The sequence below is a fragment of the Rhineura floridana genome, chromosome 1 (genome assembly GCF_030035675.1).
Source record: "Rhineura floridana isolate rRhiFlo1 chromosome 1, rRhiFlo1.hap2, whole genome shotgun sequence".
Taxonomy (NCBI): Eukaryota; Metazoa; Chordata; class Lepidosauria; order Squamata; family Rhineuridae; genus Rhineura; species Rhineura floridana.
In genome coordinates, this window is record NC_084480.1 from 215031444 (window position 1) to 215047869 (window position 16426).

A 16426-nucleotide genomic window follows, 5' to 3' on the forward strand; every position below is an offset into this window, starting at 1 on the left:
ACAAGCACGTCTTTCGCCACTTGCGCTCTAGCCGTCATCCAGCCTGTTTCATTGCCCTTAGCTCACTGGTGTACCAAGGTGCAAACTGGGCTCCACAATGCCAGAGAGGGTGCTCAGGGGCAACCGTGTCAAGAGCCCACCGCGCCTCACCATTCCACAGCACGACAAGGGCTTCAACAGGGTCACCTGCTGTATCTACTGGGAACTCCCCCAGGGCATTCAGGAATCCTGTGGATTCCATTAGTCTCCTGGGGTGGACCATCTTAATCTGTCCACCACCCCTGCAGGGAAGGATCAGAGCCATAAGTCTAAATTTCACCAAGTGATCTGACCATGACAATGGGGTGACATCCACCCCTCCCCCCAATCTCCAGACCACCCCTTCCTCCATCTGGAGCAAAAACCAAGTCAAAGGTGTGCCCTGCCCTATGTGTTGGGCCACTGACAACTTGAGACAGCCTCATGGTCGTCATGGAGGCCATGAAGTCCTGAGCGGGAACACTAGAGGCAGCCTCCGCATGGACATTGAAATCACCCAGCACTATCGTTCTGGGCTCCTATAACACCACAGCCGAGATGTCCTCCGCCAGCTCTGTCAGAGAAGCTGCTGGGCAGCAGGGGGGATGGTTCACCAGCAGCAACCCTAGTTTACTGTCTCTTTGGCCTGACACCAGGTGCAGGCCCTCACAGCCAGCTCCAAGACAGAGTGGTTTCCTGGTGACAGAGGTGGAAATTCTGTAGACCACAGCAACTCCTCCCTGCTATCCCTGCAGCCTGTGCTGTTGTTGCACTGAGTATCCAGGTGGGCAAAGCTGGGTGAGATCAACTCCCCCCAGCTCACCCACCCAGGTCTCGGTAATGCACACCAAATCGGCACCTTCCTCCATGATCAAATTGTGGATGAAAGTGGTCTTATTGTGTACCGATTTGGTGTTAAACACACACAGGCCAGTGGGCACAGCAATGAGAAACCCTGTGCAGGCCCTCACAGCCAGGTCCAAGAGAGTGGTTTCCTGGTGGCAGATGGAAGTTCTGTAGACCACAGCAACTCCTCCCCCCCCATCCCTTGCAGCCTGTGCTGGTGTTGCACTGAGTATCCAGGTGGGCAAAGTAGGGTCAGATCATTTCCTTCAAGCTCACTCACCCAGGTCTCGGTAATGCACACCAAATCAGCACCGTCATCCACGATCAAATCATGGATGAGAGTGGTCTTACTGTGTACCGATCTGACGTTAAACAACACACACAGGCCAGTGGACACAGCAGATGAGCAATGAGGAACCCATCCATGAGAGGACTGGCAGCAAGAAACAAGGTGCTGATAGCCTTGCCTTTGTCTTCTATGGCAATTCACCACATCCCCGTGGCTATATTTCCCTCTACCCATGATCACTGAAATTGGGGTGGCATCACCCATGTTCCTAAACACCTAATATGGACCCAATGCGAGCCCACCAACAGAACCTGTCAGAGCCAATTGTTCTAGTAGGCCTCTGCGAGAATTGGGAACAGTCATACCTGTTCAAACTTTTTCACACAGGGCCCATCTACTCCCCCTCTGTCTCACACCCAGGGAGGGCCAGCCTTCTGCCAGTTACAGACTCTCACTCTGAAGGCATCTCGCGACTTTCTCCTATCATTCAGTTCATTGCACAGGCTCTCACCCTGTGCAGGAACTACACATGTACCACATGCCCTCCCCACCATCAATCTCCTCTAGATTAGTTTAAAAAGAAACAAATTAAAAAAAAATAAAAAGAAAAGGTAATAGAAGGGGGGTAGCACCCTCACCCTCACGACTTCCTAAAGGGCGCCCGAAGGGACAATTCCCTTTGGTATTGCCCCTTCGGTGGCGACCCCACTGGCGGCAGACCCACTGCCCAAGGGCACCTGGGCTTTTATGGCTCCTGTCCCAGCCAGCAGCTGATGCAAGAGGCTGCAAGATTGACTGCCTCCTCTCTCTGGAGCCAGGGTCAGGCAGGGGGTCCTAGTCCTTGCAGCACTTACCAGGGACTTCAGCTGTCTTGAGGGACAGCAACCCAAAGGAGCAAGCAGCAAGCACTTAGATGCTCAGGTACTCACTCCCAGGGCAGGTCTTCTTCAGTCCCCTTGTGCTGCAACTGTTCCGTGTCCTTGAGGAAACTCTGCTTTCCTAAATCAGAAGATGATCATCTCAGGTCACTCTCCATCTGTCTTGGAACAGAATGGTAATTTACAAGTAAGGCCTACTTTTCATTTTACAAAAATTTGGAAGGAAGGCTTAATTTAACTGCAAAAGACAAAGCAATTAGCATCCTTGAGATAAGGCTCTTTCCTAAAACTGGGATTTATTATCCTGGCTACTATTCTGACATCTGAAGTCTTATATTAAATGGAGCACAGGAATCTGTCTGTCCTTGCAAGGAGTGGTGCAAACTACTTTATGCATCAGTATTCAACTCCTCCCCTTCTTTTGCACCCTGAGAAACTGAGTGCCATTTCTGGAGCATGCATTCAAATGCATTGTTACTTTAACATGGGTTCTTGTAGTTTCATTTTACATAGTTTTAAATAGTTATCACTACATGTCTAGTTTGTAATCAACTTGCTCATTAACTACTTTCATTATTTTGAAGGCTCAGACTGCAGCACCTGTCAAAATGACATCAGTCTTCAAGTTCCCACTCATTCAGCTTTGAAAGAGTTGTCTTCCTCTACATCAGCCTGGACCGATTCTGCTAGCCAAGATGCTAGTGAAGGAGAGTCGCCTGTGATCCAGTCAGATGAGGAAGATGTGCAAGTGGACACTGCCCTTGTTGCTGTAAATATGGAAATGAAAGGCCCTTCTGATGTTAGTGATGAGAGTGATTCACAAACAAAATGAGTTATTGTGATCTACAGGAAATAGGACTCTGGAATGAATGAATGAATAAATAAAAAAGTGATTGAACTTGGCTGTGTTACTATGATGATCTATCATGGAAAAGATTCCCATACGTAAAACTTTAGTCATGTGAAACTGATTTTTGTAAAATTTCTTGAAGCGCACCATTCAGCAATAAAGTATTAGCCTTTGAACTGTAAATCTTTTATATAGAGAGTTATCCAAAGAACAAATTGTAGAAGGGTTCATTTTAAAAATCCTTCATAGGAACGTAATATAGAAGCCATGTTTGTTATCCCAATGTGCATGTCTTTAATAGTTGTCTCTAAAGACTGATAAAATATGTTGCTTATACTTAATTTACGCAGAAGAATAGCAGCCTCCAATTGTTTGACCTTCAGGATGTAGGAAACAAATTCACATGACAGTAGGACAGGAATGAGGGGTTTGCTTTCTTACTGAAGTAATATGTTTTACATACCTGTAAAAAGTGAGCAGAAAGAGAATAGCAACTTGTACAGTTACAGAAGTTTCTGAACTTCTGCTTTAGCTTTCTCGAAAGCATACAAATTGATTTCATGATCGTGTTCTGTTGTTGCTTTGTCCTGTGTTTAGTGGGATAAGCCTCAGTTGTGAATTGGTAAGAAACAGAGCTATTCTGCTTTGTTCTCAATGGATACCAAAATTCTGAAGACTGTACTATTCTAACTTTAAGACTGCTTCAGATTAATATTAGCTGTAGTACAGCATTAGTGCAACACACTTCCTTGTCAGTGTTGCCCCTATATAAGAGATTTGTGGCTTGTTCTAAATTGGGAACTTTAATTTCCACCCTTCAGCACTGACCTTTAAATACCAATCCAGCTGCCCCCCATTAAGCATGTTCTGACTAAATTGCATCTTTTCCTAACCAACCAGAATGGTCCTGTCTTAAGAAAAGCTAAAATTTTAACTATTTACTGTTCTTTCAGAAGAAAGACAAAGTGTCCAAAAAGAGTGTTTTTTTATTAAACCTTGTATTACAAACCTGAAAAGTAAACAAAAACTGGCAATAAACAGGAAGCCTTTCCTTACAAGGAAAGAGAGCAGAGCAGCGCTAATAAATTAAATGTCAAACTGTAAGCCATAGTCAGAAGTTTACTGTCAAGAAGGAAAACGTACACAGCAAGGCCATAAAAACCGGACAACCACATTGGAAAACACTCAACTCTGTATGTTATCGTTAAATATTCCAAAACAATTTGTCTTCTGCAACAACCAACAATATGTATTTTATAAGACTTTCCTGACAGTCACCACTGGCAAGCTCAGTGCAATATGGGTAGCTCTACGGTCCTGTTGAATTCAATTATGAAACCAAAGAGTTTGTGAAAACATTTTCCCTTTTTTATTCCACACATACTGTACACACAACTGGAAAAGGGCAACAACTACTCCATTATTATTTTTGTTGTTGTTCAGTGATGTAAGCAGCACTTATAAATGTTACAAGAAAAACCCTGTAAGCATCCAATCCATCCGATGAAGAAAGTGAAACGTAAGGCTTTTCTTCATCTTATCTCTTTGCCACCCTTCCCCACCCTCCCAAGAAAAGGCTCAAGTATTTAAAACAATTTACAGGCTTATGTACAAAAGGTATGATTTCTCTTTGTTACAACATGAAGAAGAAAAAAATAGAAAAGATGAGAGGAAACACATTTTCACATTCAAAAGAAATAAGCAAATCTGCTAGTGGCTCTAAATGTAATCAAATAACAAAACAAAATTCAAAACAAAGTTAATGCTGACTGAAAAGGTATGAAAAACAGCAGTGGAATGGAAATGGAATGTTAAAGATTGCACGTCTATGACAAGAAGCACTTATGGCTTCAATCATTTTTTTAAAAGGATGCTATTGAAGGGTTTTTGAAAAAGTAGCCAACAGCACCAAAAAATAACAGAATGGATTTCCTAATGAAATCAGGCACAGTTTTCGCTCACATGACTCCTCAAGGCAGGCAGTCTTTTTCTTTCTTTTCCTCCTCGAACAGATGCATAGTGAAGTGCTGGTAACAGAGAACAGTTTCTCCAAATCTCCCATTTTGCCTACGGTTAGAAAACTAAGTCCATCTTCAGCTGCCATAACCTTTCAAAGAAAAGTGTGTATTCTCCAATTTAAAAAGGTACAAAACTCATCCTGCCTGTTACAGAATACAAGCCCAAAGTATAGCGATTTCTTTCAAGTTTTGTCTCCTATCCCTTTTCTCTAGAAAAAAAATCTGCTGACATGACTGGAGAACAAATTATAAAACACGCCAAACTTCAACCTATCCAAAAAAGGGTTTAAAAGCCTTTTCACAGTTACCAAAAAAAGAAAAAAGGCTTTTGTAGTTTCAGGCAGAGGGACAAATACAAATGAATTTCATTAGCCCCTTGCTGCTTTTAAAACAGTGAACGTACAGCAGTTTAAAAAATCCTGCTGTACTCTAAGTATCCTAAGCAAAAATTAAAAATAAAATAAAATTCAACAGTTTAATGCTAAAACAAAATTAGTTCTCTAAAACCAGAAGAAAATCTTCTTTAGAGCTAGTGCAAAGACAGCTTGTATTCTACAGCAAGTACTCCAAACTATGATATAATAATTACAAAAAATATATATAAAATTGACAAAAACGAGAGAGTGTGTTGGCATCTTCATGATTAACTTGAAGCACTTTTGGATGAACTGGAGGATGAAAGTCTTGATGATGGCACGTCGACTGTTGCTCTCTTCCGAGGTCCTCTTTTTGGTGTAGGTTTGCTGATACAGTTCTCAATGGTGCCATTTTTGCCAGATACTTTTCCACAGATTTGATTGACTAAACTGATAATTTGTTCCTATTTCAGAAAGAGAAGATAATATGGAAAATAAGGTCCATGTTATAATGAACAAAAGTATCTCCCACAGTGGCCATGATCAGACAGAACAATAAAGTGTTATGTACACAAGCCTCTGGCTCATACAATCCACCCGCCTCTTGTCCTCCAGTACAACTGAGAAGAAACCGGAAGATTTCATTTAACTGACTGCAGTTTAGTGTTGTGTTAACTATGGGTTTAGTAGATACAAGACAACTTCAAACTGTTGTTTTATGAAGTTGGTTTGTTTCATTAAACTCAGTTTACAGTCTGGACAGAAATATGATTAATCAAAAATGGAAGCAAGGGACGAGCACACGAACCCAAGGCTCTTTCATGTATGCTAAACTATATACTAGCTGCATGAGTCCTTGTCAGGGCACCACCCTGCCAACACTCCAACTTTAGCAGAGGGAGACTGGTGTCCCTTTTCTTCCACCACCCTTTATAACACAGCTGCCATTAGGGACTCTGCCTATTTCCCCCAGCCCTTGTTTTAAACATCCAGGTTCCAGTCAAGCCTCAACCCCCATGTGTGTCTTTATGACTCTCAAAGATCACAGCCCTGGCTTGGTCCTCAGTAACCTACTACAGTTACTTTCTCAGGTACTTCGCTGCCACCATTGATACTGTTTCCCCCTTTTTGTTTATGTTTTATAACCCTTGTATTCTTGTAATAGCTGGCCAAGAACCAGGTGTGTTTAAAAAGAACAAATAAGTTTATTTAACAGGTTTCTTAAGCGAGATTGTTTACGTTTCAAGTAGTCAAGCATGTAGTTTCTAAATATGTTGTTATACAATTCCAACAGTGTTTATTGTCAGTAAATATGAACCTGCCTATATAACCCTCTACAACCACACACACACCCTATCCCTCTCCAACTTCAATTCCTATCCAACTGTCAACTGTCGAACCTTTCAAATACATATCAGTCATTCCACATTCACCCAGCCAATCACATGCAGCATTTACCAACATTCCGTACTCTCATTCCCCCCTCCCAACTCTCACTATTTACCATACTCAACCTATTAAAACCTTACTTACCATAAACACTGAAATAGATCCACAGCAATTATTTACACAGAAATATGGAACACCACAGTCCTCACTTAAACCAGGTGGCTATGATTAGCATTTACTTTACTAATTTGATTTTTTTTAAAAGAGCTATTTATAACCATTGCACACAACGTTACTGAAACTTCTACATGCCTACCAGTCTTAATAAAGTGATGGGATACAGGGCAAACACTACGTTAATGCAAGAACCTCTTAATGCAAGATAAAAGGCTATGAAGTGCCCATAAAACTGGAAATCAAAAGCAGGTTTCCAGTATAGCTGAAATAATGTGTAAGATCCAATGAGAATTTTCCACATATCACATCAGAAATGCAACATTTCCAGCGTACAAGCTACACGACATTAACAATTGCAAGCATACAAATGGCATTGTACAGACCTCATCATAGCGATACATTAGTTTTAGTCCTCGACAAGACTTCTGTTTTTCCACATGCCGCAGGGCACATTCGAGGCAGAAGACCACATTTTCGTTTTCCTGTACGACCTGCAAACATTTTTTTAAAAAGGTCAAGAACATTCATCACCCACAGACCAGTATTTCCTAAAGAGCATGCTATATTTCTACAATTCTATACGGAAGCTTAACCGGGAGGTGGCAGCACATCTATGATCCTGTTTGTTCTCCTGTATGTGAACTCACTTTTAAGATTCAGACATTGAAATAGCTGGTGTTACTCTGTCTTGTAAATGTTTAACTTCAGTTATTACCATTGGTACAGCAAATGTAATCACCAGGGTGAAACCATTAACTGACACATCATCATTCTAGTCACTTTCTGGTGTTTATGGATAGATATCTTCAAAATCAAATCCCAATGAGCAATAGAATTGAGAGAGTCAATTTGTGAGCTCTTCCAAGCAAAGAGGTTAACTTTCCTCAATAGAGGCGAAACAATGATGCAAACATTAAGGCAACCCTTGTTCATGTGGCAGATGCTACCACTTGGTCAGCTACGGATGTAACATGGTTCACTGCTGGGGAATTGTCTGTCTGCCACTGCAGACCTTTTCAAAATATAGTGGGGGTTTGTAGTGGTGTAGAGAAAAATCACACTATTTGCAAATGAATAACTGTACAGAAACAGCTTCTCACATACTGACATTCCAAAGTGGCCTTCATGTATGCATTATCTTGTGCTTGATGGTAAAAAGCTTTCATAGCATGTGGGGAAAATGCATTTTTAGTCATGATTTTAATAATTTGTAGGCTTTAGTCCCATAAACCACTTCTTATTTGGATAGTAAATTCTAAAGAGAGCTGTATTCCTTCTATGACCTAAAATTGCACAGTTTTGTGCAACTCCTCCTTGGACACGGAGAGTGCTTACAATAACTTTTACAATGTATTGCTGTGTTCATACCTTTTTCCAGGGTTTCTTTAGTAATACGTTTTTTTTACTGAAATGTTTGTACTACCTCCTTGAAAAATCTTGAAAACTAGAAACCCCTCTTTAGGCATTCTGAATATGTGAGAGGGCCTGTGGAATGTGTGGGTGTAGCTCCTCCCCCTTGCAAGTGGCATACTCTTGATCTGACTAGTGACTGTCTGCATCTTCATTGCGCATCTGGTTTGCATCACAGGGATGGAAACCCTGATTAGCCAGGCTTCCTGTCCTTGTATTGGAAATCCTACACGTGACAGAAGCGGCCTCCTTCAGCCCCAGCTGATCACATACTGGACTGGGAGCGTTGCTGCCAGCCATGGTGTTACTAAGGGAGCAGGGCTTGCCTCATAGGTTCTTGCAGGGGCCAGCAGTGAATACCTCAAGAAGGCTGAAGTTGTGAGACTTATTCAACACTTCTTTAAATGAAAAAGAACCAATTTCTGCTTAAAATTGGCATCATGCAATTTTGAAATGGTGCTCCAGTTAATCCTGGAGTTCCTCAGTGAGAAAATAAGTAATAGCAGATAAGCTTCCATGGAGGAGCCCTTGCTTGCCTGTCGCTGCCAATTTACCAGTGCAAAATGCAAGCTGCAGGAGAATCTTGGGTTTTTTCTAGATCATACTATCAGTTCAAAGAGGACAACAACTGAAGCACACCAAGCCTAGGCAGTGAGTGCCTCACTTGAACTGAATGTACATCCTAGAGTATACCCAGAAATTCTCTACAACATGGCAAGTTTCTTGACAGATGAGGCAGAGTAAGACGTTTAGAAACTACTGTAATTGCAATAAAAATGTAAGAACATGTCATCAAGTATTTAGCTCTCCTATTTCATGTTTCATCCCAAGATTGCCTAAAAAGTGTTCACACTAATGTCCCTCCATCCTCAACTTATTTTGTGGTGATGGTGGTTACTGACCAGTTCTGAGCATCCCATTCACCAGTGCTTTCCAAGAGATTTCAACCTACACTTTAATAAAATGCATGCACTGTTTTGGCCAAATGCTCTCTTTTTAGCTTTAAAGCAACTGAGATACAGCAAAAAAGAAATGATTAAATTACATTCAAAACATGTAGTGAGCATTCATATAAGAAAAGACTGTTGGATCAGGCCAGTGGCCCATCTAGTCCAGCATCCTGTTTCCACAGTAGACAACCAGATACCTATGGGAAACACACAAGCAGGATCTGAGTGCAAAAATACTCTCCCCTTCTGCAGTTTACAGCAGTTGGTATTCAGAAGCATGGCACATCTAACAGAGGACATAGCTTCTAGAGTTTTTCCTTACCATAGAGAGGTAACACAGATGCTGGCAAATCTGACACCTCCTTTCAGATGTCTCTAATTGCCACTTTCGAGGCTTTTTCTTCCCATCCACTCCCGAACTGCTGCTGCTATCGTGGCTCCCATAGCGAGCTGAAGAATGAAGGCCTGCCTCATACAGCTGCCGCCGCTGCCTCAACTCTGTGTCCCTGTGAACATTAGGAATAATTAGGAAACAGCAATCTCTCACAGCAATATCATGAAGCTGCACCCAGCAGGCCTCATTTCTACATACACCTGAGATTGTAATAACAATTGGCAACTGTGTTGATGCCATTCCCTGATCATATTACAAGGAGGCAGTACTGATGCTAAGATGGGGCAACATCCCATCTAAGATTTCATCCGACCACTGTACACAAAATCAGGTCTCTGGACAAAAAATTTGAGATGTGGAGTCCTTGAGTCAGATCAAACTATTAGACAAACATGGCTACCATCTGTGAATTGCGAGGAGATACTGCTACCTAAGATAACCAAGCACCATTTTAAGCAGCCTCACTCACCGTGAAATAATAGAATTACTGAGTTGGAAGCTACCATGGAGGTCAACTAGTCTAACCCCTTGCTCAATGCAGAATCAACAATGCAGGATGCAACTATAGTACTCCACACAGATGGCTGTTTAGTCTCTGCTTGAATATCTCCAATGAATGAGAGCCTACCACCTCCAAAGACAGCTTGTGCCACTGTTGAACAGGTGTTACAATTAGAAAGTTTCTTCTAATGTTTAGCCAAAATCTGTTTCCCCACAATTTCCATCCATTGGTTCTAGTCCTGCCGAAGTGGTGCAGAGAAAAAGTTTACTCCATCTATGACAGCCCTTCAGATATCTGAAGACTGCTATCATGTCTCTACTTAATCACCTCTTCTCCAGGCTAAAAACATCCAATAATCATTATGGCCAAGGGAAAAATGAGGCAGAAAGTCCATATCCTATGGCAGACTCTCCCTAGCAGTTTTTCAGTTGGCAAGACTTGATGTGCTATGACACTTAAAGAAAAGGGAATTGAGCAAAACAAAGAAGATGGGGTGGGTGAGATGGAACATCATGGACAAAAACAGTGAGCAAATGGGAACTGAACTTAGGAATGGAAAAAGTGGCACAACGTAGCAAACAAAAAAAGTAACCTGACATTAGCAGTTACAAAGCGCAGTTACTGCAAGCAGCAAAGATCAAGCTTTAGAAGGAGAGACATCCTTTGGAAGATCTCCCTCTGAAGAGAAGCAATCTAAATGCAAACAAGCTTGAGAACCGCTGAAGTGACTGAACATAAAAATCCCAGCTCTGTTCACATTTGCAAAGTTTACTCTGTTCTAGTAAAAAATGCACATCAATACAACTCCTGGCAGAGGAAGAAGCTCCATGTGGAGATCTCCAAAGTGCCTCACAAGTCTTCCTCTGAGAGCAAACACACAGTGGAGGAGACTTTAACTATTCTTTGCAAATTAACACATTAATTTTTTTTAAATACAATTTGTAGATTCCAGCCATCAGAGTCTATGGATCTCTTGATCTATTCGATGTGTTACCGACCAGCACTACCCAGTTGCCTCACACTTGAATTGTGGGTAGCGGTGCTACATAGTAAGAGAACAAAAGAGAACAGCATTACATATGAAACATGGCACCTTTTCCTTCTTTTCAAACCTGCCTTGGACAGGGGCCAGGGAACATTTAAAAATAGGTCCTTCGGTGTCTCTAAAGAAGGGAAATTGTGTAGTTCTCATACTACAGATGGATTGCACAGTCTCTGTCCAACAGCACAGCAACTCCTGGCTTGACCAGTGATTTAAAAAAAAAAGCCCACATGATGTTCTTAAGTAGGTATTTTTAAACTCGGGGATTATCTGGCGCACTGGGAAATATTGGTTCGTGTTTGCAAAAGAAGAGAAATGTCATCACTTGATGCTAGAAGGATGGAGAAGTATCGCTCTGACCTCTAGCGCTTTGACAACAAACCAGCCATGGAAGTTTCTTTTCCCATGTGTGGTTGTATTCATGCAGGTTGGCTGGCTCAGCAACTGCCGGTGTTGGTTTGCTCACACCACTCACTATACTTTCCCTTAGAGTTTCTCTGGAAGAAATAGGACAAAACAAAATAGACTCTGGTTACCTGAGCTCTCCCAGAAGTGCCGATATTGTACTAAGAGCAGACCCATTTTCTTTCTTTGCTTCTGCTGTTGCAATCTGATAGAGTAGCTTTTCCATTGAAAATGGCTTGGGTATACGTCGTCGCTTCATTTCCTACATTGATAAATTCCAGAGTGTTAGTTTTCTGTTGACATACAATGAAAGAAGTAATTTTGGAAAGAAAAATGAACATACCCCATTAACATGGCATCCTTGGGACAAAGATTTCCTGACCAAAAAAGGTTTCCTGAGCATATTTCAAGTTAAACAGGGACATCATACAGAGCTTGAGAACTCAGAGAAAGCTATGTAAGGACTCCAGTAGTAGTATCTGTGGTCCTATTAAGCACTCATCTCCCTCTTTCAATGTGCTAAGAACATAAGAGTTTTCCTTGCTGGAGCCAGCCAAAGTTCAATCTAGTGACATCTATGCCATGTTGCTTGTTCTCAGCATCTGCAAAGAGAAGCGCACTGTCCCTGGAGATGCTAGTTCCCTTTAGGTAGCATGCCTAATAGCTGTTACATTTAGGGACACAGGAAGCGGCCTTCTACTGAGTCAGACCGTTGGTCCCTCTAGCTCAGCACCTTCTACACTGACTGGCAGCGGCTCCCCAGGGTCCCAGACTGGGTTCTCTCCCAGCCCTGTGTGGAGATGCTGGGGACTGAATTTGGGACCTTCTGCATGCAAAGCAGATGCCCTGCCACTGAACTACAGCCCTGATGCTGGCAGACAGACCTCCATTAGATCCTCCATGGATTTGTCTGATCCTTTTTAAAGCCATCTAAATTAGTAGTCATCACTACAACTTGTGATTTTCTACAAGTTAATTATGTGTTGTGTGAAAAAGTATTTCCTTTGGTGTCTCTTGAACCTGCATCTCTCAACTTTGCTGGGTGACAATGAGTTCTCATGGAGAGAGAACACTCTCTCAATCTGCTATACCACATACCACCTTCACCCTTTAATCACTGCTCCTTTATCAAGCCCTGTCATCACCTTCCTGGTATTTCCTTACTATTAAGCTTAGAATAGAGATCCTCTGAGCAGGGGCTATAGGACTTTAGTGTTTCACCTAGTCCCTAGCACAATGTTGGTACTAAATAAATGTTAACATGTTGGTGAAGTAGGATGTTATCACTTAACATTTTATAGATAAGGAACTTAGTTTATTAGACAAGTACTTAGTGTTTAGATGGCTATAGAAGATACTTTTGTTTAAGAAGGCTTTCCCTGAAGTGTGACCCAAACATTTTAGAGGACAACAGCTATAACTGAAGAGATGGTTTTATTATAATTAGTTTATTGAGTTTGCAATCTTTTCTTGTACTCCATTTGTGTAACTTTTTGTTGTGAAGTGGTTTATAAACCTGAAAATAAATAAATGAAATTAAAAATAGTGGGCTGACCACATCCAGCCAAGATTGGTCTGTGCTACGGCTTTCTCTTGTGTAGAAATCACATGCCACACTTTCTCTGCTGCCTACACTCACATGGCATCCAAGGTGGACAATCCTCCCTTGTTAGACTAATTCTAGCAGAGAGAGAGAGAGAGAGAGAGAGAGAGAGAGAGAGAGAGAGAGAGAGCACCTTTGCACCTTTCCTTCAGCGCTTCAGGTTTTTCAAGCTACCAGTATTTTATCATTTCTTTACAACTGGGAACATGGCTATGCTCCTCCTGTTACCAGCTATGGGATCAGAAACCATGTTCTGAGTGGTGAAAAATTTGGAAAGAGCTCAGCACAGGAAGTAGGACATGCACAGCTTTTACCGAAAGGCTCACAGCAGTACACAACACCATATGGCTTGGTTCTATAGCACTTCAGTATAATGGTTAACCCAGCCTTGTGTGCCACATATGCTATGGAGCAAAGGAAGCCTGCTGATGATCTTGCTGATATTGTTAGCAATGCCCAAATTATAAGGGAAAAGGCAGAGAGGGCTCCTGAATGAAATACACAGGTCCCATCCTCTGGCTTCTTCCCATATCAGTCTAATTTATGTCACCCCCTCTAATAGTCTATAAGTCAGGTGTGGGGAACCTTTGGCCCTCCAGATGTTACTGAACTAAAACTTCCATCATCCCTGGCCATTGTCCACACTTGCCGGGGCTGATGGGAGTTGTAGTTCAGCAACAACTGGAGAGCCAAAGGTTCATCACACCTGCTTAAAACAGTACCTAACAGGGCCATCAGAAAAGATATGGAGGGTAGTCCCCCTGTAATTTGAACAATGGGCACCAGTGAACTAGATTGGCATGTACCCATTAGTAAATACATATACAAGGTAACATCCAACTAAGTCATACTCAGAGTAGGCCCACTGAAATAAATGGATTTAAGTATTGATTTCAATGGTTCTCCTCCGAGTGTGACTTAATCAGATACCACCCACTGTCTCAAGGAGAAATCTTGCTTCCTGTTACATGGGCAAGATCAGTTGATCTTTGAAATGTCAGTAAAAAGGACATTAGACTCTAATTTACTGAATGGGCAAAGATAAATGAAAGTATCATCTGCATGTGGAAAAATAATTTGCCACATGAGGATGAGTTTGGCGACTTTTGACTCTCCAGACAAAATATTAAAGCAGGCCTTGCTCCCTGTGCTAGACCTCACTGTTTGCACAGCTCAGGGATCTCTTCTCAATCACCCATTATTGGCCTTTCACTTGCCAACCTACCATTCCTGCTGTCTATCAACCTCTCACTGAGGCCCCAGGCATAAGTGCTTGTAGATGTAATATGCAACTCACCCAAGACCTTCCCCCATGCAAAAAGCAACCTTAGAGACTTCTGCCTAGGTATATCTAGAGACAGAACTGGCTCTAGTAGGCATATAGACAACCTAAGAGTTAAAAATGACAAAGGTGTTGTTGGCCGAGCAATAAATTCAATGGAAAAGTCATACACAAAAAAGGAGCTTAAGAAATTTCCATTCATTTCAATGGAGACTGCATACACTGTGCCACATATAGCCATTTGTAAGACACATCCTGACTCAACCTTGACCATTTGCACAGATAAACTATCAGTAGTTTTGAATGATAAAAGATAGAGTCTAGGTGCCTTACATGTGAAAGATATATATATATTCATATTCCAAAAGTTTTATTGCATCAAGCAACACTATACACAGTGTGCCTAGAAGTGTTCTGTTTGGTTTTACAAGAAGGCAATGGGTTGTGGGGTTGTAAAAACACACAGTCCTACCTTGGCAGTTTTAAAACCCATGCTTGTCCACTGGGTGGTAGCAAAGTGCACAGTTTCAGAGACGTTGTAGCCACAGCACACTTTAGACACAAAAGATCCTGGAAAGCAGACAACAAACTGCCCACTCTGTTGTACAGTACGGTGCACCTTGATCCCCTCTTTGCACAGCACCTCTGGGGAGATCTAGGGAGAGATAAGGAAGGGGGGAAATCTAGAGTGGGTACCCTTCTTGCAGTCCCATTTGCCATGCTATTTACTGGTGCTGCAGTGAAAATGCAAAAGTCACACTGAGACAACCTTAAATGTTGGTACAGAAACAAAACCCAGAGCACAGAGCATACAATTTTTACTGAAGCATACCAAGTAAGATTGTTGTCCCATCTAACTCAGCAATGTCTACACTGAATGGCAGTGTTTCTCCATAGTTTCAGACAGGAGTCTCCTTGGCCCTACCAGGAGATACTAGGAAATAAACCTGAGCTACCACTCTACTGAACTATGATCTTACTTTTTCCTGCAGCCTGAGCAATAGGCAAAACCAGGATGAACTGTCTGCTTCCTCCCAATCCCCTGGGGCACTTATCAGAGCTAGGTTTGTCTTCCCCGACAATGGCTGACACATTCTGCAAGCAGAGCTGATGGCTGTCTTGCTAAATTAGGAAGAGCAGCTACCCAGATTTCCAAATTATAGATTTTTTTCAGGTAGAAAACATGGATGTGGCAAAACGAAAAGTTAGATAAACTTTTGAGATCCCCAAATTGTTCTCCTGCTTCTAATAAATGGAAAATGCTGTACAAATATGTATCAATACACTTTTTTAATTTAAAATGTGCCCCTTTTTGACATTTATATATGCTATTAGTGAAAAGAAGCAGTTGCCATACTATAATGTTCCCATTCATTTATGGTCTTTATGAGCACCCATACTTTAGCACAGTATGCTAATATTAGTGCCACATTTGTAATAGCTCCAAATTGATTTGCTTACACTAGGGGTGGCTAATCTTCAGTTTGGGGGTTTGATATGGCCTTCAAACAAGTTTATTTTGCCCCCCAAAGACACCACCAATTTCAGTGGTGGCAGCAAAATGAACAATATCAAAGCTGGGTAACACCAACCCCTGGCAATAATCTGTATGGATCAGCTGCAGAAGGGGCGGCGGCAGCTGTGTGCCTGTGTGTTTCTCCATGTATGTGTGTGTGATAAAGAGAGTGCAGTGGCCATGCCCACCACTGGCATGCTGCCTCTAGAGGGAAGGCTAAGGGTGAATGCAGGCCAAAAAAGGTTAACCACCCCTAGTTTACACAATAAAATGTATTGCTGTTCAGGACATCACAAAAGAAACAAACTGTAAAGTAACTCACCATGACGTTACTTTCAAGCATTTCCAGCCCTGGAGTGCCATTGGCTTGCAGCAGGGTATGTACCACTTTGTCAAGTTTTTTCTCCTCTGCAGCAGGAATGCAATACCTGTTTATTTTTGACATGGAAAAGGGAAATAAAAGGAATATTTATTCTAGGCATTCAGCACTGTGGCAGCTGC

The 16426-nt window shown here is 41.9% G+C and overlaps 2 protein-coding genes across 6 annotated transcripts in view; one reads left to right on the forward strand and one right to left on the reverse strand.

Annotated features, from left to right (window-relative positions):
- Window positions 1-3985, forward strand: part of DTNBP1 (dystrobrevin binding protein 1) — a 73113-nt gene extending 69128 nt beyond the window's left edge. For all 5 annotated transcript variants that reach the window (XM_061592717.1, XM_061592728.1, XM_061592707.1 and 2 more), the window contains one exon: window positions 2616-3985. In XM_061592717.1, coding sequence (XP_061448701.1) covers window positions 2616-2863 — 248 coding nt within the window. In that variant the 3' untranslated portion in view covers window positions 2864-3985. The remainder of the gene's footprint in view (window positions 1-2615) is intronic.
- Window positions 3986-4038: 53 nt separating this feature from the next.
- The window catches only part of JARID2 (jumonji and AT-rich interaction domain containing 2), a 331782-nt gene continuing 319394 nt past the window's right edge, over window positions 4039-16426 (reverse strand). The window contains exons 13-18 of the mRNA XM_061592694.1: window positions 16248-16353; window positions 14882-15064; window positions 11656-11786; window positions 9504-9687; window positions 7205-7312; window positions 4039-5719 (exon numbers count right to left, since the gene is read on the reverse strand). Coding sequence (XP_061448678.1) covers window positions 5543-5719; window positions 7205-7312; window positions 9504-9687; window positions 11656-11786; window positions 14882-15064; window positions 16248-16353 — 889 coding nt within the window. The 3' untranslated portion in view covers window positions 4039-5542. The remainder of the gene's footprint in view (window positions 5720-7204; window positions 7313-9503; window positions 9688-11655; window positions 11787-14881; window positions 15065-16247; window positions 16354-16426) is intronic.